Here is a 23,755-nt window from a genome sequence, read left to right on the forward strand (position 1 = left end):
CTGATTCTGAGCTTCTCTGTTTTATCGGGATAAAATTGCTGCAGCGGGTGGTGCCTGCACTTCTGCGTCTCTCTTCGCGGTGGTCAAGTCCTACCTTTTTTCTGTCGCCCACCAGACCACCTAGGGCATCCGCACTCGTACGCACCCAAACACCCCTACAAGAAACCTTTGCTCGGTTTCGTCGGTGGTCGAAGTCAAGCATCCGCTATCAACCAACCTCTCGTCAAAGAGGTCTTTTTAGCTCTCCTCTCCGCGGCCAGCATCCGCCAAGGGACCGGCACCATGGCCGTCGACAAACTCGTCACCGATCCGATCCTGGCCTCGGCCCTGCAAATCTCGAGCCAGGGACGCGAACAGGCCAGCACGCTCATCAGCCTCGCCGAGAAGAACAACGGCAGCACCCCTCTGTCGCCAGCGCAGAGGGCCGAGATTGCGAAGCAGCAGACCCTCTTTCTCTCCAGCATCGCACAGCTGCGCGGGCTACATCGCCACGCTACCCTCGCCGCGCGCGAGACCAAGGCCCAGACGGCCGAGGCCAGGCAAGAGGTCGACCGGCTACATCTCCAACTCCAGAACCTCTACTACGAGCAGCGCCATCTCCAGAATGAAATTACAGCCTGTGAAAGCTACGAGTATGTGCCTGGCTTGCCAACCCTTCCCTAAACCCATTGCTACCATGGGCGACCGACGCAGACAAGACTGACCCCTATGGTACTGCAGCCACAAATACCAACAACTGCCTCTCATCTCGGTGGAGGAGTTCCTCGCACAGTTCCCCGAGCATGCCAACGATGACGAGAACGAGCTCATGTTTGCGCGGATCGACCACGAGCGCGCGGAGCGCGAGGGCCTTGAGCAACAGCGCCAGGAGCTGCTGAAGCGCAAGCAGAAGCTCATTGCGGATAACAAGCGCCGGAAGGAGGACTTGGCCAACCTCGACAATGACCTGGAGAAGTTTATTGACGTTCGTTCTGCCTCCTCCCTACCGCATCACCGACACCAGTCGTATTTTGATCAGGTCGCTAACACGTCGAACAGGCGGCGAAACCGATCCAAAAGCTCTTCGAGAAGGAGGCTTGAGGGCCACAGAACGCATAAGATGCCGAGGACACGGTTCCCCATGAATGACTACCTCTCGGGTGGCATGCCCATTGCTCGGAGGGCTGGGGACCATCACTGCAAGAAGCAGATCGGACAAAGTGCCAGCGCAGCCCGGCTGGTTCGATATCATGGACACCTGTACAACACTTAAACGGCTGGCGTTAGGATGGACGGGCGTTGGTGGGAGGTTTGGAACGGATACATGACGAATTCACGATACCCTAAGAAGACACCGAAATGCATTACCTCGCTTCACGTGCTGTTTGGCAAACTGGGCATCTCTGAAGAGCAGGGCTTTGATGGCATTCACTCGACTGCAGGCATCAGAGTTGAACCGTTTCAAACGTCTCAGGCCGAGTATTATTGACATGGGCCTGTGGCCAGGTGCCTAGGGCGGTGAGCAAATCACGATGAGTCTCAAAAGTCGTGGCTAGTTCGCAAATTCGCGTAAAGTGTACTCGTAATACTACTTCGTACCTTCGTACGGAGTAGTATCCGAGTTGGGAAGTATCAGAAGCTCCATCAACCGGCATGTGGGATTTGCAACTGGTTGACCGGCATGTAGCGATACAACATGGTCCGCAAACTGTTGGTGAGCCCCCAAGTCCAGAGACCTTTGAAAATCTTCATTTCCCAGGTGGGTCATAATAGGCCAATGAGGCTCGATGGTACGACAGCAAATTGCACAGGGGTTCAAGGTGCACCACTGCAGCAGCCGCGCGGCCGACGGGAGGAGGGAGAACAACGGGAAACGGGACGGTCAGATTAGAGCCGTGGGGGACGAAAACCACTCAAACTCTTTGTTTTACGAGTGCTGGGTTGGGTAGGAAGAGAGCTCCGAAGAGATCATAATCAGCGCTGCGGCAACGTTAACTCATGATCGTCTCCGCCAAGGTGCTCTGCAGACACTCTTGCCTTGGTTGTGTAGACCTATGATGCGAATGTGCAGAAGTTGTGTTGCCAAATGGGTGACAGATGTGCATAGCATAACTGCACAACATTCAGCCCCGGTGTTCCAACCAATCCCCGTACCAGATCTACCCATGTGTGGACAAGGATAGGATCTACAGACCAGTGGTACTAAGAGTCTACCTGCATAAAGACCTTAGTTTGGTAGGTGCAAATCGCGGATGACCCTGTGTAAGGCCTTGGAGTCGTCACCATCTTCTCGTCCGCCACAATAATATTACGCGGCCCTCTCTACTTAGGTAGTAAAACTACGAGTAGTGGTACTATTATGTCAACGGTCGAAACTACTTTGTTGCCTCGACACAGCCACACGTAAAGTATAAGTGCTGACTCGTTTCGGAGGTCTCGACTCTCGAACTATTCGTCGCGGGGAGAACGATTCGCAACTCGCTTTCCCCGCGCTGCAATTCCTACGGCTATCTATATGTCCGTGTTCTCGGCCTAGGTGATCTACTCGTTCGTAGTAGCAATGTCCCAAACCGATGACGGTTAATATGTGCCAAATTGAATTGAGTTCCACTTACGGAGGTTCTACTTACGGAGGCACCAAAACAACGCACTTGATACAGGCCTAGTCTACTAACAGCTACACACAGTATTTCAGTATAGTGATGTTAGGAGGCCCCGATATATTACTTAGTTAGGAGTCTTTTGGCGTCTCCCTCCGTACTCGCACAGCTCGGCTTTATGCAATCTATAAAGGAGTTATGCCGACGGCTCGCATTGCTAGTACTAGTATCCGCAGTAGTACTAGGTGTCCGTAGTGACGGGTGTAGCCCGCACAGGGGCGCACCAGGCGCCGACCTGCGCGAGACGAGACGAGGAAACAGGGAGATTTCAGGAGCCTGTCATCCAACGAATGCCGACAGAGTCTGGAAGCTGTGCCTAGAACTAGTAGTAATATCTGCTGATCGCGTGATAAATCGTAATAATAAGTCGTGATATCATTCCGGGCGGCTTTGGCATCAGAAGCCACGGACGGTTTCAGCTTATCGCTGGTGAGTACGGATACGTGTTGGCATACGTACTCATAACTCAAGCCACCCTAGGTACGAATACTACCTAGTAGTTATATGCTCCCTTCGGCTAAGTACCAATTCACGGGTGAGTGCGGGTTCGTACCCGGCCGCCTCTTCACTACCACAGGGCAATATTTCTCCGTCTCCTCCTTACTAGTTCAGAGTCGGGAGTTCTGGGTTTATTAGGTCATGGTTGGGGAACCGACGTCACTCGTCGACTCTGTGCTCCAACCAACCGCCCCACGTGAGACTGTCGCGCGTAAGGTGGATAATCCGTGCTCAGTAGGTACTACGAGTACGGAGTACAAACTAGTATTCCGCTGAAGATTTGTCTGGTTCTGTTTTGTGTACGTAGCACGAGCAGTATTAGTAGTATCTTCCTTTTTATAATGCATGCATTGACCTCATGGGTGAGAGGCCGGATTGCTGTGCTGAGAGTTGGACTATCTCGATGTGATGAGCATAGTAAGGCGAGCTGACGGCTCATGTGCCATTTCCTAAGCAGCAAGCCACCAGTGTGGAATATGGGAGGATTTTGGTCGCTGTGGCTGTTCAGTGTCGGTCTCGGTTATTACGAGCACTAGGTAATAATAGCGAGAGGCAGCCTGTGTCGAAACACACGATGTCACCAATTGGAAAATGGAGAATTTGACAGCGACTTGGAGGCTAAGCTGACACAAGCCTTTTGCTTAGCACATAGCGCGGTACGTGCCAAGCCGAACTCAATCAGAGGCTGAGCAAGCCAACTTAGCCAAGACGAACCAAATGGACTAGTGGCCCGCCAGCCGTGCGTGCCCCGGTGCGAATTTGAGACCTCAGGCCGGGGTTTGGGTTTCTCCCATTTTATGCTACTCGTGTTGAATGGATCTTGGATTTCGGGTACCTAATCCGGGACCGTTGCCAACTGCATGTCGAGCCCTGAGCCAGCAAGAGTACATACAAATACATAGTAAACATTTGTTTCCCACCACCCAATTAGCGTGAGTAAAGCCACGGAGTTCCCTCTAGGGTATTATCTCCTTTCAAGCAGATTTTACAAGAGTACTGGCACTCTGTCGCGTTGGCATCCTACGCCGCTGTTCCTTGGGGTCAAGTTGGTGAGGAGCGGGAGGCAGCCAATTGAGAAGCTATGACGGCTAACAAAGAAGTCGTCACCCACATCGAGGCCCAGGTGGGGGCCACATGCACAGTGGGCTGGCCGTCACTTGCTTCCCACTTTTTCCCCTGTTCAGACTACGCTAGTCTCCTCTAGGGGATCACCCTCTGCTACATGGTACTAGTAATGTACTATGTAGCTGGTACGCTGTCGCGACGTGGAATACATGGGCTCCATGAGTGTGCAGCACCAGCAGCAGCGCCACCAGGAGCTTCAGGAGTCCCTGGCGGTCACGAAACAGGACCTGGAGTTCTGGAGCCCAGGAGCTTCCACCGGTCCCCTGGGAACCTCAATATCTGTCCCTGGCTGGCTGTACCCAACTCCACCCCTGGGCTGTACCAATTGCGCTGGCTTGGCTTTCTCTCACTCAAACAACCCCCCCCCGTAACGCCCTGTCCCGTCTTTTCGTCCCCTTTCCCGCCTTGCTCCTTTCGTTCTCTTTCGTTCACGCCGCCTCTCCATTTCTCTCATTTCTCTCCCTCGCCATCGACCTCGACCGGACTCGACCTGTCTCTCCCTAAAGGGCCCAGTTGCCGTGCCTTCTCGTGCTGTCGTCGCCGTCGCCGCCGTCGCCGTTGTTCTTGTCGCCGCTGGCCACCCCCACCAGTGCGCACATCGTCTTATCCCCCCACTCCAAGGACAACTCTACGACTGCGACAATGGGCCTCTTCGCGTGGTGTTCAAGACGGGTTGGCGGCCTGAGCATGATTTTGCTCATCGCCTTCTGCTACTATGTTATCACGGAAGAATCGACACTTCAGCGCCATGGCTACAAGCTCGAGCATAATGGGACGACGGAAGGGACGCCAAAGGGGACAGTGTACTCGTCCACTTCGACCTCGGGCGCCGGCATCTGGACCTACATCTTCGTCTACTACTGCCTCATTGTCCATCTCACCATCGCCATCTTCCCCATTCGTGCCTCCTGGGCAGTTTGGGATTTGACCCAGACTCTGAGCCGCACCACTCGCAACTCTCTCAAGAACATCTCGTCCAGAGCCCTCCGCCGCCGCACCTCTTGCGCCTCAGTCTCAAGCTCGGAAACCCTCACCTCCGAGCATAATGGTTTGGCTACTGCGACGAGCAGTGAAGCCGGCGACATCGGCATCGAGATGTACACGGACGCCGAGGAGTACCCCAAGGCTGAACCCGTCATCCACGCAATTGTCATTCCCAATTACAAGGAAGAGGTGGACACCCTCAAGGAGACGCTCGAGGTTTTAGCGTCGCACCCCCAAGCGTACAGCTCCTACGATGTAAGACCTCCTTTTTATTGCGAGGACGTGTGGTAGTTTGGTCCAGCGTCCAACCCCACGTCTGGCCATCCAGTGCGGTTGCGCGGCCCGTTGCCATCACTCTATTTAGAGTTTCCACGCGGTCCTGAGTGGCTTGGGACTGTTGCTAGTCAGGTCCAGGTTGAACTAACATGGAGCACTAGGTTTACCTCGGAATGGAACAGCGCGAGGAAAATGGCGAATCAAAGGCCCTGGGTCTTATCAAGGAATTCGCCGGAAAGTTTCGCTCCATCGATTACACTGTCCATCCTTCGGACATTGAGGGTGAGGCTGCGGGCAAGGGCAGCAACATGGGCTGGGCTGCTCGCAAGCTCAGCGCAAAATACCCCACTGAGACCCGGAAGAACGTCATCGTCACAGGAATTGATGGTAAGTGTGTTTGAGATTACCCGCTGCGTCGGTTGATCGGTTGATCTAGGCGTCAGCACTTGCCTTTGAACCTGTTTCAGGTCCGCTAACCTAAATTCCACAGCCGACAGTCATCTCGCCTCCACTTACTTCGCCCTGCTTACTGACATGCACTTGTCTCACCCCGAAACGGCCTCTACAACTCTCTACGCTGCCCCCATCATCTTTGACCGCAACGCCCACAATGTCCCTGCAATTGTCCGTGTGGCCGACATCCTCTGGAGTGCCGGAGGCATGTCCGGCCTCTACCGTGGATCATCCATTGCGCCGCCCACCTCGGTCTACTCCCTTTCTCTGCAACTGGTCGACCGAGTTGGCGGTTGGGACTGCGATGCTGAGGCGATTGGTGAGGATCTTCACATGTACGTCAAGTGCTTCTTCGCTCTCAATGGCAACCTCACCTGCCGTACCATCCTGAGCCCCGTCAGCCAGAGCAACGTCGCTGGTGATGGCAAGGGGGGCATCCGTGGCGTCGTTGTCGATATGAAGGCCCGCTATAAGCAGGCTCTCCGGCACATGTGGGGTGCCCTCGACAGCGGCTTCGCCATGCGCAAGGCTTTCGAGATGTGGCACAACAGGAAGCAGACGACCAGGGCTTTCCGTCCGCTGCACAGGTCTCATGGTGAAAACTCGGATTTGTACTTTCCCGACAGCCAGGTGGGTATCGAGGGGACCCCTGAGCACCCCCGCGAGAGTGGTGTCTTTTCCGACGTTACTCAGGAAACGATCAAGGAGCCTCACCTAGAGAAAATCTTCTACATAGGCCATAGGCTCTTCGAGGCCCATATCATGCCCGTTCACATGACGATTCTCGTCGTCGCCTCAACTCTCTTCCTGTGGGTCACAGAGGGCAAGGAGGACGTCGACAACCTGCGATGGCTGATCAGCTGGTGCGGTGTCTTGCGGGCTATCGGTTTCATGGCCGTGGCTTGCTATATCTGCCTCTACGAGCGATACCACCACATTTGCGTGACTACCCGTGAGAAGGAGATGAGGGAAGCTGGCCTGCACGAGGGCATGTGCTTCTCCCACCGGTCTATAAAGAAGAACTGGACCGACTACGCCATGATTCCTTTGGTGGCTCCTCTGTACGGCTCGATTCCCTGCCTGCATGCAGAGATATCACATTTCTGGACGATAAACTTGGTATACACGGTCAGCAAGAAGGTCACGCGACAGCACGCGCGATCTGTTCACGATGCGGCTGCTTCCATGGCGTAATGGGCCCCGCTGCGTCATCTCCAGCACTCCAGGCCAGGGTGATGGTTTGGGATTTTCTCCGACCCCGTCTAGCCTCGGAACTATTCAGTTCTCTGTGCATTTGAACGTTGATTTGGAAGAAGGCGTTTCTAGGTCTGCGATGGGTCTCGAAGCGCATGTGTATAAAGAGGTCGGTTATTACCGTTTGGTCTTGTTCACATGCTCGGTATTGCATCGGCATGGACATAATAATAAATTTTCGGCAAGGGGGTTTTGGGAGGGGGTTTTGGCGCGATACAGACCGGAGTTTGGGGACACATTAGGCATTAGGTGTCAAACGGCTGGTCTACTACATTCGCTTACAGGATCGAAACGACGGATAAAACGGATAATGGGATCTGCCTCAGAGAAAGGAGGGCCACGCTGCTCAATGAACGCGGTCACCATGGCCGTAACGGAGTATAAGAGTTCGGTCAGCAAGAAGTCTGGCTAGACAACTTAATGTAAACTCCATAATACGTAATAATGATAGAAGACGAACTGGGTAATCAAAGGATTAATGGCTGGTGGGTTGAGATGTAATTGAGCTCGCTGGCGATTGAATGAGACGTGACAGATGCCAAGGCGGTGAAGCGCGTGGTCGTCCTCGGCCTGGAGGCTCACCAGACGCGGAGTACGAGTAGCACAAACCTGGCCATAAAGTAGCACTCACTAGAGCCGGGCTCCGTCGGTGATTGTAACGGTGCTGGTGGAGGAAAATGGCCCCAAAGTCCGAAGGGGTCCGGATGTAAGACGCTCTAGATCCAATCGGAGCGATTCGATAAGGCCCATTCCGTACGACAATCGGAGCCGCCGGGCCCGGTCAACCCGGTGCCGAAGACATTCGCTCCTTGGGATTTCGGGGAGAACATGGAGACAATGGATAGACTTGAGATCAAGCCAGCTGCTTCATGTTCATGGACAAGTTGGGGGACTGGGAGACATATAAGACGAGGCTTTCGACCTGGAATTCTCCAGATATCATCCAGTGCATCCAGCTTCAACTCATCTGACCAACACACAACTCACACCATTACCATTACCATCACCACCATCATCACCATGTCGGGCCGTATCACCATTGGCGTTTTCATCCCCTGTGGCGCACAGCTGCTCGACGTAGCCGCCGTAGACGTCCTAGGCGTCATGTCCAAGGAATACTTCGCCACGGCGTCTGACATTGTCCCCCCCCCCATCTTCGCCGCGGCGCCCGAAGTCATCGTATACTATATTTCCACGCCGTCCTTGGGCGGCGAGATCCCGCTCACGTCGGGCGCCATACTCAAGCCCACGCACACGTACAAGGACGACGCAGTAGCCCCCGGCAAGCTCGACATCGTCCTGGTGCCTGGCCCCGACCCGGCGTGCGAGCCCGACGAGGGCGGCCTGGAGTGGCTGCGCCGCCAGAACGCGACCAAGGGCGTTGACATCCTGTCCGTCTGCACGGGCCTGTACATCTGTGGTGCGGCAGGCATCGCGGACGGAAAGCTGGCCTCCGGGCCCCGGGGCGTCCAGGACGACCTGAGGAAGAAGTTCCCCAAGGTCAAGCTCGTCGGCGCCAACCAGCGCTGGGTGCAGGACGGCAACTTCTGGTCAAGCGGTATGTGGTTTTCCCCTTCGAACTGAGGCTGGATGAGTGAGGCTAACGGAGATACCTATTGCTGTGTAGGCGGCATCACGAACGGCAACGACCTTGTGGCGGCCTACGCGCGGCTGTCTGGGCGATGGGACCAGTCGGTGGTGCAGATGGGACTCGCCTTTACTGAGGTTGACGACCGGGGGCAGTTCTACCCTGACGCTAAGGCGGAGTAATTAGAGAATACTTACAATGTATGAAGACGCTGGACTTGGTCTGGATCGCAGAAGGCGGGCTAGGATTATCGGCTCTTCTCGACAGTGCCTTGTGTCAGAGGTAGACTCTATAGTTGCGAGAGACATGAATGGCGCTCCTCAATAATATGACACGAATAAGGCCCGTAAAGTCATGCAGGCAGCCATGATTCAGTCAAAGTGAAGTCGTCTCGAGCATAGAACGGGGCAGAAAGTGGGCAGGCGGGGTGGTTGCTGAGACAGCGGCTGCCAAGACAAGATGGGTCTCTTATCGCAGTCTACGGTTGGCCCGTCTTGTCAGATGTGGGGCGATAGGCCGATGCGAAGGTCCCAGCCAAAAAAATTTCGAGAGCCTCGCTAGAGCGTCTGCTCCGTTTCGCAGTCTTCTTGTTTTCTTCCCTTCCATTGCACGAGAGTCTCTTCAATTTTCACCACTTCTCTCGCAAAGGACAGTTTTCAACACCGTGATATCCCATCTTCCATCTTAATTTATCCATCTCACCTTTCTTTTCCACACATCTACCACAATGTCTGCCGTTCCTGGTCCCGTTTACGGGCTTGAGGTCCCTCCTGGCGAGGTCCTCATCCCGGCCTCCATGGACTTCCCTGCTTCTGTGAGTTCACCCATTCTTTGACAGTCTATGGCTTTCTGCTTTCTGCCCGGTCTTATGCAGCATGAGCCTTGCGCGCCCTCTTGCAAGCCACCCCGCGACTAACAATGGCTCTTTCAGTTCCGCATCACCATGGCTGCCGTCGACCCGACCGAGGAGCCTGAGGCTGACGAGGAGGGCAACGTCCCTACCGTCCCTCGATCCACTCTGCGCATCGTCAAGCGTGCTTACCCCGGCCTTGATGAGGATGAGGACGATGAGCTGAATGAGGAGGAGCTGATGGCCATGCTCGGCGGTGAGGACGATGACGATGAGGAGGACAGCGACGAGGAGGCCAATGGCGGCCCCAGCGACCCTTCCAAGTCCAAGAAGCAGAGGCAGGCCGAGGCTATCAAGAAGCTCCTCGCTGCCACCGGTAGCGACGATGACGAGGACGAGGATATGGAGGATGCCAAGCCCAACGGTGCCAAGAAGTCCAGCAAGGCCAAGGGCAAGGCCCCCGCCAGCGACGATGATGATGAGGATGAGGATGACCACTCCTCATGTGACAGCTGTGACAGTGATGAGGGCGCCGACCTTGAGAACTTTGTCATCTGCACCCTCGACACCGAGAAGGTAGGCTGATCCGATCCCTCCGCAAGCCTCTTTCTCTCTTCTAGCATCCAACTAACAGCTCTCCCAGAACTACCAGCAGCCCCTGGACATCACCGTCGGCCATGGCGAGAAGGTCTTCTTCGTTGTCACCGGTACCCACACTATCTACCTCACGGGCAACTACATCATGGATGATGAGGAGGACATGAGCGACGACGAGGACGAGTACGATCTTTCTCCCGATGAGCTCGACTACGCTATGGGCGATGACATGAGCGAGGATGAGAGCGATGAGCTTGATGACATTGACAACCCCCGCGTCACCGAGGTTGATTCCGAGGAGGAGGCTCCCAAGCTCGTGGCCGCCACTGAGAGCAAGAAGGGCAAGAACAAGCGCGCCGCTGAGGAGGCTGTCGAGTCCCTCGATGACCTGATCGCCAGCGCTGCCGACTCCAAGCTTTCCAAGAAGCAGCAGAAGAAGCTCAAGAACAACAAGGGCGAGCCCATCGCCGCCGAGGAGGCCAAGAAGGAGGGCAAGGCCGACAAGAAGGTCCAGTTCGCCAAGAACCTGGAGCAGGGCCCCACCGGCTCCGCCGAGAAGGCTAAGCAGGCCGGCAAGGGCTCCGTCAAGGTTGTCCACGGCGTGACCGTTGATGACCGTACCGCTGGCAAGGGCCGCGTGGTCAAGAACGGCGACACTGTCGGTGTCCGCTACATTGGCAAGCTGCAGAACGGCCAGCAGTTCGATGGTGAGTCTGAACATGGTACCTCGCGGGAAGCAATTGACCGATTTCGAAACTAACAATCTCTCAGCCAACAAGAAGGGCAAGCCTTTCTCCTTCAAGGTGGGCAAGGGCGAGGTCATCAAGGGCTGGGACGTCGGTGTCGTCGGCATGGCCATCGGCGGCGAGCGCCGGCTGACCATTCCCGCCCACCTGGCCTACGGCTCAAGGGGCATGCCCGGCATCCCCGCCAACAGCCAACTGACGTTCGACGTCAAGCTGCTGGAGATTAAGTGAGCGCCTAACGGGTACTAACACCTCGGGTTGGCCGCTTCCAGCCAGGTCCTGTGTATAACTAATACCTGCTCTCGCCTCCATTTTTGTTTTGTTTTTATCGAGGCACGACCGAGCATATTTTGCAGCTGGATGGTTGGCCTCATTCCCTCTCCCTGGCGTTACTATTCCCTCTCCTCTCGATGTCACGAGGCAATGAAGAGTCTTAGACCTGCTGTTGATAATCTGGATCTGTGTCCTGCCCTTGGCATACATGGCTCGACCAATGCAGGGAGGACGAGACGAGGACGTCCATTGCATGGCAGGCTGGCGTCGGGAAGAAAAGTATTGGTCTGATTTCCTTTCCTTGTACGATGCGATGCTGGATCAATTTCATCGGATGGTCGTTTTGGGGTTGGTTCATACCTACTAGTAGCTTGCTAGAGACGTCAAAATAAAGATTCCTCAAATACTTGAAGCTGCCCTCGGGCCCTGAGTCTCCTGAAATGATTCATTATCTATCAAACAGCATTTTCGCATCATACCCTCCAGGTGAACACGATACCTTAGGTATAAGGAGGCCCGGAATTTGTGAGGTAGGCAGGTACGGAGTACCAGTTATTTGCTCGAGCCGCTCAGATCATTTAATTGAAAACCGGAAGGCAGCGCCCATGTATAAATGATTAGTTAAGTAAGGCAAGTAAGTACCTGGATGGGAAGCCGGAAGGAAGCCAGAGGAGAGGCATCTCCCAAGGAAGGTACTCTGAAGGTGATCGTCATCGTCTACGCGTTTGTTTCTCTCTTTTGCCCTTCTCCTCTTGTCTATCTACCATCGTTACCCAAGGCACCAACTACTATCCGGCCTTGTAAGATCCTGGCCTCCAAGTCTTTCATTACCACTTACCACTCACCACTCCAGCATTAATCACAGTCGCTTAAATACCATACACCACCGATGCCGCATTCTTCCTAACCGCCTGGATTCCCATTTAGCACAATGCGGCCAAGTTCTCTTGGCAAACGCAAACACAACGTGCTTGGCCCAGTCGACAATAGTCCAGCCTCGTCCTCCAGGGTGGTTACTACTCTAGCGCCACCGTCCCCCGACCAGCAGGAGAACTTCATTGTCGGGCTTGATGCATTCAAGCTTCCCCATGCTGGCTCCAGTGTCTGGGCTGACATCCGGGGGGCCATCAATGCTATACGGAAAACGGACCAAAATGGTAAGCAGGCCATCACCTCAAACCTCCCCACTCCAACCTGACAAGCTCCAAGATTCCAAAACGCCCATTACGATTACCTACCCCGTGGACGAGACACAATCTCTTGCGGGCAAGGCATCAAGTCAGTCCAAATCCAATGGGCCTGACCTCGGCAAGTCGGCCAAAGGTGTCTCAACCCGAGACATGGTCCGCAAATTGAAGCACCTCGCCCTGGTCGCCAATGATACAGTCGTTCTTCGCAATCGTCAAGGCAGGCGTAGAGGCTCACTCCACGACCTTGTCCGCGTCCGCTCCACTCCTTCAAGTGCGGTGGAAAGTGCGCCTTCATCTAGCAAGATCACTATCGAAGACAGTGTAGCCGGGGAAGTTCTCGTTGAACAGCATTATTCCACCGCAAATGGGGCTTCACGGAGGCCAGATGACCCATGGAACTACTCATGTGTGAAGCCAACGCCAAGATTCCTTCTGGGTACCATCAAGGAGTCTAGTCTCGATGAATTCCGGCCTACCATCCTGACAGTGGAGAAGGCAGCCGCGGCCAAGATCTATCTAGAGACCCATTTCAATGAGAAGCTTCACTTACATGATTCCAAAGGCAAGCGTCGCCAATACCTGGAAACTCAACTTTACTACAGTCCTCATCTTACTGAGTATCAGAAAGCGGCGGTCAGAGGATCCTTCTGGAGTCAGGAAACATATCATTTGAGAGAAACCCGAGTCCTCCGATCCAAAAGTCTGGCTGCAGGTCAGGGATTAGGCACAAGTCCTGTTATCGACAACTACAAACCGCTCAAAGTTCTGGGAAAGGGAAGCTTTGGGGTCGTCAGACTAGTTCAGGAGAGGTCACACAGCGTCCAGGTCCGTCCGAAGCAGATGTTCGCCATGAAAGTCATTCGAAAATCAGCCATGCTCCGCAGCAGCCAGGAAGGCCATCTTCGGGCCGAAAGAGACTTCTTAGTGGCATCTGAAGGCGCAAACTGGTATGTTTGTTTTCCAAGCCATCGTATGCTTTAGCGAAGCAATAATAACCTCCAGTCAGGATTATGAGTTTGGTCTGCAGCTTCCAGGATGCCAGTAATCTCTATCTTGTTATGGATTACATGCCAGGGGGAGACTTTCTAGGCCTTCTCATTCGGGAGAACATACTCCATGAGGACGTTGCCCGTTTCTACATCGCAGAGATGATTCTGGCAGTCGAGGAGGTCCACCGGCTCAAGTTTATTCATCGGGACATCAAGCCAGATAATTTCCTCATCTCCGCCTCGGGTCATCTGAAAATATCGGACTTTGGACTCGCCTTCGATGGACATTGGTCACATGACGGCTCATATTATAACTACCACCGTAATTCTCTCGTCGTCAAACTAGGTGTCGAGGTTCCAGGAGACGACGTTGACCTAAAAGAGAATCGTGATATAAATAAGAAAATAGAGGCAGCCCAGTCCCTGGTAGCAGGATTTGAGCGCCACCAGATACAGGGCAGCACCCCAGACGAAAATCTCGAAGATCTTATTGGATGGCGGAACAAGTGCAGTAATCGCACATCAGCTCATTCTATTGTGGGAACCAGTCAATACATGGCGCCCGAAGTCATCCAGGGGAAAGGGTACGACGGAAGATGTGACTAGTAGAGTATCGGCATCATTCTGTACGAATGTCTATACGGCCATACACCTTTTCTCTCCGAAAATGGCCGTCGCGAGACCAAACAAAACATCCTGGTGAGTCTATAACCTGATTTCAAAGATTGGCCGGTATTGACAAAGGAATAGAACCACAAAGACACGTTCAAAATGCCGCTTCGACCTTTCGTCACCGCAAAATGCCAGGATCTTGTATGCCGACTGATTCGCGAGAAAGAGAGTCGCCTCTGCTGCCATCGGTACAAGATGAAAAATTGCGGCCTATCAGGTCCCGAAAAATCGTCAGATTTCTTCGGAGGTTACGTCTTTGCGGACGATGGCGAAGATATTAAAGCTCATCGATGGTTCAAAAATGTTCCATGGGACCGACTCCATGCTCTCACTCCTCCCTTTGTCCCGCGCATTCACGGGCCCGAAGACACACGATACTTTGAAGAGTCTAGTTCGGTAGAGGACATGACGGACTCGGAGGATAAGGTAGGACTATCGCCTGAAAAGGTCAGGAATATCCTCCAAGACTTTCGGCCAAATTTCCAGGACCTCGCCATAGATCTCATCAGAGAGCCCTATGACACCATCAAACTCCGTGGCCTTGACCGCAGGGTTGAAGTTGCTGCAACCATAACGTCGAATGAGAAGAACATCCTCAAACATTTTGTGAGAATGTACGGGCACAGGGAGCGCAAAAGACCCAGGGACCGGATACTGCGGGATGAGGTGGCCAAGGAAATAGCCATGGATGTGAGGAAGAAGACTGCGTTCATAGGTTACACCTGGAGAAGAATGAGGCCAGAGAGCTACTTGGGTGTGGTATAAGGGGACTCGATTCCAAGAGGAAACAGGAGGGACTGGGCTCCTTGGGAGGGCCAGCCTTGGGTGGGAGGGAATTTCCTACGGGTTCTCAAAGACTCTCAAGGGGTGGCGACTGAGAAGATGAGTTGATAGCCATTACTCATTATCATTATCGAGTATGTATGGTAGACAGTAATTCTACAGGAAGAGCCCCAAGCCGGCTTGTCCTTGATAATACAGCCGTAGCCCCAGTCCACACGGCAGGCGCTCCTCATCCTTTCTTGTGATCTAGCTCGTCATCTGCAAGGGCAACGAGATTACCCGATGCGACGGCCTTTGCGTTACGAATCTCCCATTCAAACTCCTTGAGAGAGCGCAACTCAGAAGAGAAGAAGAGCAAGGCCAGCAGGCCATTTACAACGCCGGCGGTGAGGCCCAAACTAGCCACAAGGACGAGGATAAAGGCCACAAAGTTTCCAGGACTGAACCACACGGCAACAAGGCAGGCGAGCCACACTACTACGGAGGCGTAGAAGTGCATGGCGCGCCAGCTGCGTTGGTGCTGTTCGCGGGCCGTATACCAGCGGACCATAGCGAGGATCTCATCGTAGACGGGGAGAGAGCGCGCTGTGTCCTGGGAGTTGGGGTAGCGCAGCTGGGCGTCGTAGTCGGAGTCCGGGACTTTCCCCCCCCTAGTGCTGGACGTGGGGCTGTCCGGGGGGGCGAGATAGGCTCCGGAGCGGAGGGCCTCGGTGGAAGAGGTGGCGGGACGGGAGGGGGTTCGCTGGGAACCTCCACCTGCGCTCCTCCTGGCCGGGGAGGGGGTGTAGAGCTGGAGAGTTGCCTGGACGGCATAGTGGTCGGACAGAGAAACGTGGAGGTCGGGGTGGCGGTGGGTCATGGCGACGGAGGCAGAGCTAACGACCCATCCAGGGGAGGAGTCGTCCCCGGTATGAGCTGGGGGGTGGCCGGTCGAGGTAAAGATATAGTCGAGGCGCTGACCGTGGGGGTCGGGGGCGTGAATGTCAACGGGGCAGGGGTCTCCGGAGCGCAGCTTGTTGCGCTGGTTCTTATTCCAGCGCCACGTGTTGGAGGTATTGTTGCTCGTGGCGCCGTTCTCGCGCAGGTTGAAGTCGACCGTGGGCACGGGGAGCGAGCGGGAGGCCTCGGCTGGGTGGTGGCTGGCACCGAGGGAGCTGTCCGGGTGGAGGACACGCCAGACATCGCGGACGGGGGCGTGGGACGTGATGAGGCGGTGGGCGAGGGAAAGGGGCAGCATGTTGAAGTCGCCGAGGGCGGCAACGAGGTGGCCTCGCTCGGCGGCGCCGCGGAGGAGCTTGGACATCTCCCAGGCCTGGGCAGTGCGATGGCAAATGTACGAGTCGTTGGGCCCATGCTCATAGGGAGCGTGGGTGTGGGTGTTGAAGACCTCAATGACATCGCGCGGCCCGGGGCCGAACCTGATACGGGCGCAGGCGATGCCCTTCCCAACGTACCAGTCGCCGCGCCAGAAGGCAGTGGGGCGGCCGTTGAGAGGATAGGGGAACATGGAGCTCTCTTGGATGGGCCAGCGACTGAGGACGGCGAGGCCGCCGCCAAAGGCGCCGGAGTGGTAGAATTTGCCATAGGGAAGGACCTGGCGGGTCTCTAGTCGGATGAGGCGGTAGTCCTGCTGGGTGAAGAGCTCCTGGAGGCAGACAATGTCCGGCGGTGGGGACATGGAGGAGAGCGAGCGGCCGATGTGGGAGATGCGCGGGGAGCGTAGGGCAGAGATATGGAGGAGGCCCCAGCAATTGAGGGTGAGGAGGTTGATTTCTGAGGGCGATGAGGAGGAGGTGGAGGCTGAGGCCACAGGGGCGGAGGGTTGGTGGTCGTTGTCAGCCATGGCTGAGGCTGTTAATGATGGATAAGCCTGATGGCGGATGGTTTGGAGGACGAGGATGATGTGGCAGGTGTGGGCGGTGGACGTGATAGATGCCTTCAGCGATGGTCGACAGAGGTCGAAGGTGCGCTTGTGCTTTCCCAATCTAGAGCCCTTTGATGCCCCTCCAATGCTCCTGCCACGAGCACGACGTCAGTCGGCTAGCAACTCTTATCGATACATGTTCCGGTGCCGTTAGAAGCACGATATGTCGGTGAGGTGAGATGGGGAGGTGAGAGGTGAGAGACGAGAGATGAGATGGATGGGATGAGATTGACGGTCAGGGGTATCCACTCATTGGCTGGCTCCCTTCTTAGATGCTGGGTCCCAATTCCCAAGCATTCAGTAGTCTGCACCAACCCAGGCCCAGAGGTTGAAATATCGTCATGAAGCCTCAGTATCAGCCATCAATACCGAAGTAGAAGATAGAAGCTGGGTTCCCGGGTCAGGTTGGATGAATCTTTGCACGCCCTCCCTCCCGCACTTCCCGTGGGCCGTGCCACGAGTCCTACCCTAAAGGCACCATAACCTCTCCATCCAGCATCCCAAATCACCTGGGGCGTTAGCTCAGCTGGGAGAGCGTCAGACTGAAGTCAAACTTCAATCCTAAACCATCGGTTTATCTGAAGGTCCTGTGTTCGATCCACAGTCGCCCCAAACTTTTTGCGTTTTTTTTGGGGGTTTGGTGATGCCACGAAGTGGATCCGCGGAGGCCTGATGCTGTACTCCGTCCGTACTCCGTACGTACTATCTGTATATGCACGTGTAAACACACACTCATCTACAGTAGCTTCAGATGCGTACAGTAGCTTTTCTCTCTCTCTCGTGTTTCTTTTCATAATCTAGCTTTTGCTATGATCGACTTCGCTGCTTTTCAGGTTTGTAGTTATTGGCCTGGTTTGGTATGCTGGTTGACAAGAGAAGTTAGTGTTTCGCACTCGCTCGACATTTGATTGTCGTCATTAGACGTGTTGAATAAGTCATCACCACCGCTTTAGATATAAGGCTCCTCCGTATCTTCTAACAATATACTTTCTTCATAAACATCTCTTTCTATCTCCATTTCCGGTCGTTAACATCCCACAATGGCCTCCCAACCATCTATCGACTTCTACACTCTCACCCTCCCATACACCGAGACCACCCTCCCCTCGGCCCTCCACGACCACCTCACCAAGCTCAAGTCGGACACATCTATCCACTCCATCCACGTCGGCCAGCAGCTCGAGCACCCAACCCGCTGGTCCCTCATCCTCACGCGGCCACCCTCCGCCCCGGGCCCTTCCCCCGCCTGGACCGCCGCCCTCGACGCCTTCATCGAGTCCAGATTCCGCGTCACGGCGCCCGCCCCGCGCGGCGACCCGCTCGCCGCCCTCGACGCCCCCTGCACCGAGGTCTTCACCTGCTACGACGTCGACGACGGCTTCCTCGATGCCAACATGGGGCCCTTCGCCGAGGGCGTCCGGCGGGGCCGCCCCCCGGGCTTCCACGGCCTGGCGTACGCCCAGTTCGAGCAGCCCGCCGGCGGGTACCAGCCCTCCGGCCCTGCGGTGACGATACTGCTGGGCTGGGACAGCAAGGAGGCGCACCTGGTGGAGAGGAATGAGGGTCAAGGTTCGTTGGGGAAAAGGTCCCCCCCACCCTGTACATGTAGGACTGGTATGCTGACGGAACTTGGTTCGTAGTGGTTAACGAGTATATTCATCATGTGAGGACAGGAAGGAAGGGTGTCGACATGGTGAGATCGTATCAGTAGTGGCGTTGGGTGTTAGTTTTTGCTAATTAGTGGCAGTTTCATGCGAACCTGACTAAGTTGTAATGTCATCGGATTTCGAGCAGGGAACAATGTACCTAAATACGACTATCTCATGCCCTCGAACTTTCCACCTGGCACTGGCATCGAGGAACGAGCACGAGGATAATGAATGAGATCAACGTGCTATTAGAACGGATAAGTTTGCAACCATCAGGGGACATGTTATGCTGTCCCACGTCGCCCGAGAGCTCAGCGTCAATCTTGACAATGTTTCGTCGCTCCGCCCTTTGATTCAAATCAACACCATATTTTAGTCCATTTCCTTTTGTCCCGAGGTGATCAAGTGAAAAAAAAAAGAACCTTTGCTCCATTCAAACTTCGCCATAGCACAGCTGACTCCCGCGGCACTGGGAGCTGGGTTGGTCAGAACACACGACTCCCCACCGGACCATGATGGCTTGCTCCTCCAACAGTGACTCCCTCCCTCTTGCCAGCTTCGAAAACACTCGTAGTGATATGACACCAATTTAGGTTCCCCCACATTCGGAAATCGTCCGTCGTCGTCGTCGGTCCGTCGGACCTTGCAAGCATCGCAACTAGTATTAGATCCGGTGCTTTTCCGATTCTGAATGGGGTTAAATGGCGTTAGAAGCTTAGTCGCGTAGGCTGGGATTCTTGCGTAGCTCACCAAGTCGGGAGTAGAGCATGTACAGAGCCATACGGTTGCACTCCTCAGTACCGGTAATCGTCACGAGTCGCTCATTGCTGTTATCCTGCGGTTCGTTAATCTTAATCACGCTGCCACTCATCTGGCGAATCTCATTGATCTTCTGGCCCCCCTTGCCGATGATAGCGCCAACCATGTCGTTGGGGATATAGATCTGCTGAGTGATGGGGCCACCGGGCATGCCGCTCTGCATGGGCTGCCCCTGGGGGCCTCCCGCGTGCGGCGGAGGCGCGCCGTGACCGCCCACGTGAGGCTGGACGTGGGGGGCGGCTCCGTAACCACTGGGCTGGCCGCCGTACGGCACAGGCATGGCAGGGTTAGCGTGGGCGCCCGCGTGGGGATACTGCTGGGGGTACGGCGCAGGGGGCATCTGGGGTGCGCGTCGGTCTTGCTGGCGGTAGTAGTTCTCGCCCCGACCGTAGTGGCCGGAGGCTGGCTGGGGGCAGTAGGGGACGACCTGCATACCACCTGGAATCGATCCGGCGGCCTGGCCGCTTCTCGTGGCGTACGCGGAGGCAGCCGGCCCACCAAAACGGTCGTTGAGTTGCTCTAGAAGAGTGCTACCGACATAGTACGTAGCAATGTGGACGGCGTCGGCCACGCCCATGACGACCAATGATCTCTCGCTTGACATGGGGAGGCAAGAGTCAGAGGCGTTCAGCCTTGCACCAGAGGCCTCCTGAATTTCGCGGATGCGCGCACCTCCCTTTCCAATGATGGAGCCGATGAGGATATGCGGGATGAGCAGACGGAGGGGGTAGGTCTTGGAAGATGCCGTCGAGGCCTCGTTGAGCGGCTCATTGTTCAGGGTGCGAATGATCAGACCAAACGCCTGATAGTAGTTAGCACATCGTCCCTTTTACTGTTGCTCCGCACCCAGAAATAAAACCAACCTTGGCCACAGCATCTACGATACCGCTAACTGTGAGAATGCGCTCGACAGCTCCCTTCTGGTAGTCGCTCACGGTGCACTTGGCGTTGGACAGCTTGCGGATGTTGGAGACATTCTCGCCGCCCTTGCCGATGATGGTGGCAGCTTCCGGGCTGGAGATGACTGCGCGGATATGGATCCAGGATGTTTCATCGTGGGCCGAGGTGGAGTTGATGGCATTCTCGGACGTGGCTGCGACGGTGGCGGCGGCGGCCTTGGGGTCGACGGCGTCTGGCAGAGCCTCATCCGATGCCTCGGCCTTGGTTCCATTGGCCTCCTCTTGGCCGTTCTGCTCAGGGGCCTCAGCCGGGGCCTCGGGGGCTGGTGCCTCTGGGACTTCAGTCTCGTCGTCGTTCCTCATGACCTTGTCGAGGGCTGGCCTCTTGGCCTCTGGCTGGTCGGTTGCCCGCGAGGGTGACGAGGCCTCTTCGAGAGGGCGCTTGGCCGAGTGGGTGGGCTGTGTCGGTGATGCAGACATTATGACGGTGGTCGGCTGATTACAATAAGTTGCGGTTGAGGTCGATTGTATAAAGTTCTTTTCTTTTTCTTTGTCTTGTTTTCTTTTTTTTGCTTAAGGCTCGTCTAATCTACACTCAGGGGTTTTCGAAGGAAAACGTGCTGGTGTAGTGACTGGGCCGGTAAAAAGGCGCTTCGGTATAGCTTCGTGAGGGGATTGGTGTCGCGAGGGCGCTAGTGACAGGGTCGGGAGGAAAGATGTGGCTCTCAAAGGGTGATTTTTTCCTTCAGTGTCTCGCTCAGGTGGCGCTCCAGAACTACCGCAAAGGGCGTTGCAATTGCCAAAGCCCAGTGTATCTCTCGGGTGATGAAGAGGGAGGAGGAGCGAGGATGTGGCTGGGTTGTTGTGGTGGTGAGAGAGGAACGTGAAGCGATCGATACTGAGGGACGGGTCTCAAAAGCAGAAAGGGAGAGGCAATCGCTCAGCTCAAACCTTGTGACCGCAAGCTCCTGGATGCCGATTGTTTGCTTGGGCCGGCGACAACTCTCGTCCGTGTTCGTCGGCGGGTGAAGGGGGCGAATCCGTTTCGTTGGTCGGCCGGTGTTTGGTGCTGCGCAGGGAGCACAAGCTCGAGGACTGACTCGACGAGAGGGGTTGGGCGACTAGGGGCGGAAAAGGCGTCGACACGGTGCCTTGCAACCTGTAGACAATGATTAAAGAAGGATGCGGCACGCGCACGGGGGATCGTCGATGGGGGTGATAGGGTGATGAAGTGACGGGTCGCGTCGCGAGATGAAGAGTTGAAGTTGATGCGAGGGAGGCTTGCTGAAACTGGGCTGAATGGCCCCAGTCCACCTGGGATGGTTGTCACGTGCCACAATGTCCCATCAACGCATAATGGGGCCCACGGCCAACGCCGTCTGCCCCAGCCATGATTCCAACCAGATCCAACTCGCCCAAAAAGTAAAAATGGATGATGAATCACGTGGTGCCGAGCAGCAGGCATATGCCGCCAATCTGGATTACACGCTGAAGGAGCTGCAGAGGAAGGTCAAGGAGCATGATGATGAGCTGGAACGAGTAAGACGCGCCGTCCATAGCTCCATACACAGGCAAACACACATCACTAACTCAATGGCAGCTGAGATCAAAGGGATCCCCCGTCACCCAGTCGCCGGCGGCCCAGGTCAAGGTCGTCAAGGCCGCCCTTGAAGACGCCACCAACGAGGAGCCGTTTCTGCCCTTCCCCAGCTCCATCCTGCCCGCGCTGCTGGCTCTGCGGAGGACACACCAGACCATCCGCGAGTCCAAGGCGTACCTCGCGTCCCAGGCGCCTGCCGTGGAGCATGAGAAGCACCAGCTCGAAGCGGACCAGGCCAACCTGCGCGATCAGAAGCTCCTCACTGAGGCCCTCGGCGCGCGCGTGGCTACGCTCAAGGAGGAGCTCGCGTCTAACGCTGACGTGCACCCTGACGACGGGGCTCGGCGGCGCCAGGAGGAGCTCCGGAAGAAGAGGAAGGACTACGACAAGGAGAGCAAGAGTCTCTTCAAGGCGCTGAATGACTTTATAGACCAGCACCTGGCTGCCATGCTGGCCGCGGAGGAGCTTGGGGGCCCGGTGGTGGGGGAGCTGATGGACGTCGACGGCAGCGACCTCGCGTCTGGATTCAATGCACAGGGGAAGCTGAAGAAGTCCAAGGGCGGGGTCAACGAGAACAAGCGTCAGCGGCGCATTGACGAGATCTGGGGCACAGGCACAGGCACAAGCACAGGTACGGGTACAGGGCCAGGAGAAGACGACGACGAGGTGTCAGCGGCGGGCAGGGAGATGAAGCAGCTGACGCAGGCGCTCGTGGAGCAGCTGCAGGAAGCCCGAGGCGACAACTCGGCGTCGTACGTAACGCTCTCACGCGAGTCGGCGGCGGCGAGGTTCCTGGTGCGATGCAAGGTTGCGCAGTTCCACCCCAAGGACGCTTCGCGGCTGCGGCTGATTGACTTTGGGCGGGAGCTCGAGGCTTGAGAGGCTCCAAGGACTAGATTTCCCGACTCAATCAACAAGCAAACAAGCTCTGTGACCCTGGGCGGATTCGCCATTGATTGGCCTGAACTGTAAACTTGAGTCGCGGTTGACTGTAAACCCCAGCCTGCTGGTCTTGGATTTCAACACACTTCACTTAAGCCTACTCCTCCAACCTCAATGCTACTGCCACCATGAAGGGAGTCGCGAATAATAACGGCCCGCACATCCTTTTTTCTCGCAGAAGCAAGCACTCAAACAAATCATAGTGGACGGACTGCGATTGGCCAATGCCGCGACGCGTCCTCGCTCTCTGCAGGCGCGTCACCGCCAATGTCCAGCATGGACCCTCGCCTCCACCACCCCACCGCCCAGTCTCCTCCTCCCTCTTGACCACGACGAGAACATCTTCCCGCCTCTCTGCAGCAACTTCCCTCCTCCTCCACCGCAAGCCCAGGCCCCCCAGCAGAAGAGACATGTCCACCGCCCCCGAAGTAACCACCACCTCGCCCCCAGCCAAGCGCGTCAAGACGGACCAGAACGGCACCACCACCATGGCCACCACCCAGCAGCAGGAGCCCCAGCTCCTCGTCAAGAAGCTCTCCGACAAGGCTCGCCTGCCCACGCGCGGCAGCGCCTTCGCCGCCGGCTACGATCTCTACGCCGCCAAGGACACCACCGTGCCCGCCCGCGGCAAGGTGCTCGTCGACACCGACATTAGCATCGCCTGCCCCCCCGGCACCTGTGCGTTTTTACCCCCCCCCCTTCCTCAGTGCCCTCCCTCTACCTTGCAAATTGCCACCAGCTACTAGTTCGTTGGGACTGACCCTTGCCGTGTGTGATATAGACGGCCGCGTCGCGCCCCGCTCGGGCCTCGCGTCCAAGAACTTCATCGACACGGGCGCGGGCGTCATCGACGCCGACTACCGCGGCCAGGTCAAGGTGCTGCTGTTCAACCACGCCGAGACCGACTACGAGATCAAGGAGGGCGACCGCATCGCGCAGCTCGTCCTCGAGCGCATCTACACCCCCGAGGTGGTCGAGGTGGCCGAACTGGAGGAGAGCGTGCGC

The 23,755-nt window shown here is 56.0% G+C and overlaps 10 protein-coding genes and 1 non-coding gene across 11 annotated transcripts; 9 read left to right on the forward strand and 2 right to left on the reverse strand.

Moving 5' to 3' along the window:
- Positions 1-282: 282 nt before the first annotated feature.
- Positions 283-1,080, forward strand: ACO1O0_000532 (Fms-interacting protein-domain-containing protein; the record flags this gene model as incomplete). The annotated part of the gene is made up of 3 exons (XM_083190031.1): positions 283-632; positions 721-964; positions 1,039-1,080. The coding sequence occupies 3 exons, from the start codon at positions 283-285 to the stop codon at positions 1,078-1,080; spliced, it is 636 nt and encodes a 211-aa protein (XP_083053890.1).
- A 3,824-nt stretch (positions 1,081-4,904) lies between these two features.
- ACO1O0_000533 (glycosyl transferase family group 2-domain-containing protein) lies at positions 4,905-7,169 on the forward strand (the record flags this gene model as incomplete). The annotated part of the gene is made up of 3 exons (XM_083190032.1): positions 4,905-5,501; positions 5,684-5,909; positions 6,013-7,169. 3 exons carry the CDS (start codon positions 4,905-4,907, stop codon positions 7,167-7,169), a joined length of 1,980 nt encoding a protein of 659 aa, XP_083053891.1.
- Positions 7,170-8,249: 1,080 nt separating this feature from the next.
- ACO1O0_000534 (uncharacterized protein) lies at positions 8,250-8,999 on the forward strand (the record flags this gene model as incomplete). Its single annotated transcript, XM_083190033.1, has 2 exons — positions 8,250-8,787; positions 8,857-8,999. The coding sequence occupies 2 exons, from the start codon at positions 8,250-8,252 to the stop codon at positions 8,997-8,999; spliced, it is 681 nt and encodes a 226-aa protein (XP_083053892.1).
- Positions 9,000-9,544: 545 nt separating this feature from the next.
- Positions 9,545-11,241, forward strand: FPR3 (peptidylprolyl isomerase FPR3; the record flags this gene model as incomplete). The annotated part of the gene is made up of 4 exons (XM_083190034.1): positions 9,545-9,631; positions 9,749-10,243; positions 10,311-10,971; positions 11,036-11,241. 4 exons carry the CDS (start codon positions 9,545-9,547, stop codon positions 11,239-11,241), a joined length of 1,449 nt encoding a protein of 482 aa, XP_083053893.1.
- A 973-nt stretch (positions 11,242-12,214) lies between these two features.
- On the forward strand, positions 12,215-14,068 carry ACO1O0_000536 (kinase-like domain-containing protein; the record flags this gene model as incomplete). Its single annotated transcript, XM_083190035.1, has 3 exons — positions 12,215-12,440; positions 12,493-13,420; positions 13,480-14,068. The coding sequence occupies 3 exons, from the start codon at positions 12,215-12,217 to the stop codon at positions 14,066-14,068; spliced, it is 1,743 nt and encodes a 580-aa protein (XP_083053894.1).
- A 165-nt stretch (positions 14,069-14,233) lies between these two features.
- Positions 14,234-14,899, forward strand: ACO1O0_000537 (uncharacterized protein; the record flags this gene model as incomplete). The annotated part of the gene is made up of 1 exon (XM_083190036.1): positions 14,234-14,899. One exon carries the CDS (start codon positions 14,234-14,236, stop codon positions 14,897-14,899), a length of 666 nt encoding a protein of 221 aa, XP_083053895.1.
- A 247-nt stretch (positions 14,900-15,146) lies between these two features.
- ISC1 (inositol phosphosphingolipid phospholipase) lies at positions 15,147-16,760 on the reverse strand (the record flags this gene model as incomplete). The annotated part of the gene is made up of 1 exon (XM_083190037.1): positions 15,147-16,760. The coding sequence occupies one exon, from the start codon at positions 16,758-16,760 to the stop codon at positions 15,147-15,149; it is 1,614 nt and encodes a 537-aa protein (XP_083053896.1).
- Positions 16,761-17,352: 592 nt separating this feature from the next.
- ACO1O0_000539 lies at positions 17,353-17,453 on the forward strand. Its single transcript has one exon. It is a non-coding gene; the product is annotated as a tRNA-Phe (tRNA).
- Positions 17,454-17,881: 428 nt separating this feature from the next.
- Positions 17,882-18,615, forward strand: ACO1O0_000540 (uncharacterized protein; the record flags this gene model as incomplete). Its single annotated transcript, XM_083190038.1, has 3 exons — positions 17,882-18,410; positions 18,482-18,534; positions 18,589-18,615. 3 exons carry the CDS (start codon positions 17,882-17,884, stop codon positions 18,613-18,615), a joined length of 609 nt encoding a protein of 202 aa, XP_083053897.1.
- Positions 18,616-19,205: 590 nt separating this feature from the next.
- PBP2 (KH domain-containing protein) lies at positions 19,206-20,688 on the reverse strand (the record flags this gene model as incomplete). Its single annotated transcript, XM_083190039.1, has 2 exons — positions 19,206-20,111; positions 20,173-20,688. The coding sequence occupies 2 exons, from the start codon at positions 20,686-20,688 to the stop codon at positions 19,206-19,208; spliced, it is 1,422 nt and encodes a 473-aa protein (XP_083053898.1).
- Positions 20,689-21,636: 948 nt separating this feature from the next.
- Positions 21,637-22,687, forward strand: ACO1O0_000542 (uncharacterized protein; the record flags this gene model as incomplete). Its single annotated transcript, XM_083190040.1, has 2 exons — positions 21,637-21,747; positions 21,809-22,687. The coding sequence occupies 2 exons, from the start codon at positions 21,637-21,639 to the stop codon at positions 22,685-22,687; spliced, it is 990 nt and encodes a 329-aa protein (XP_083053899.1).
- Between the last annotated feature and the right edge of the window lie 1,068 nt (positions 22,688-23,755).

This window comes from Amphichorda felina (assembly GCF_050947745.1).
Source record: "Amphichorda felina strain 45539 chromosome Unknown scaffold_1, whole genome shotgun sequence".
NCBI lineage: Eukaryota > Fungi > Ascomycota > Sordariomycetes > Hypocreales > Bionectriaceae > Amphichorda > Amphichorda felina.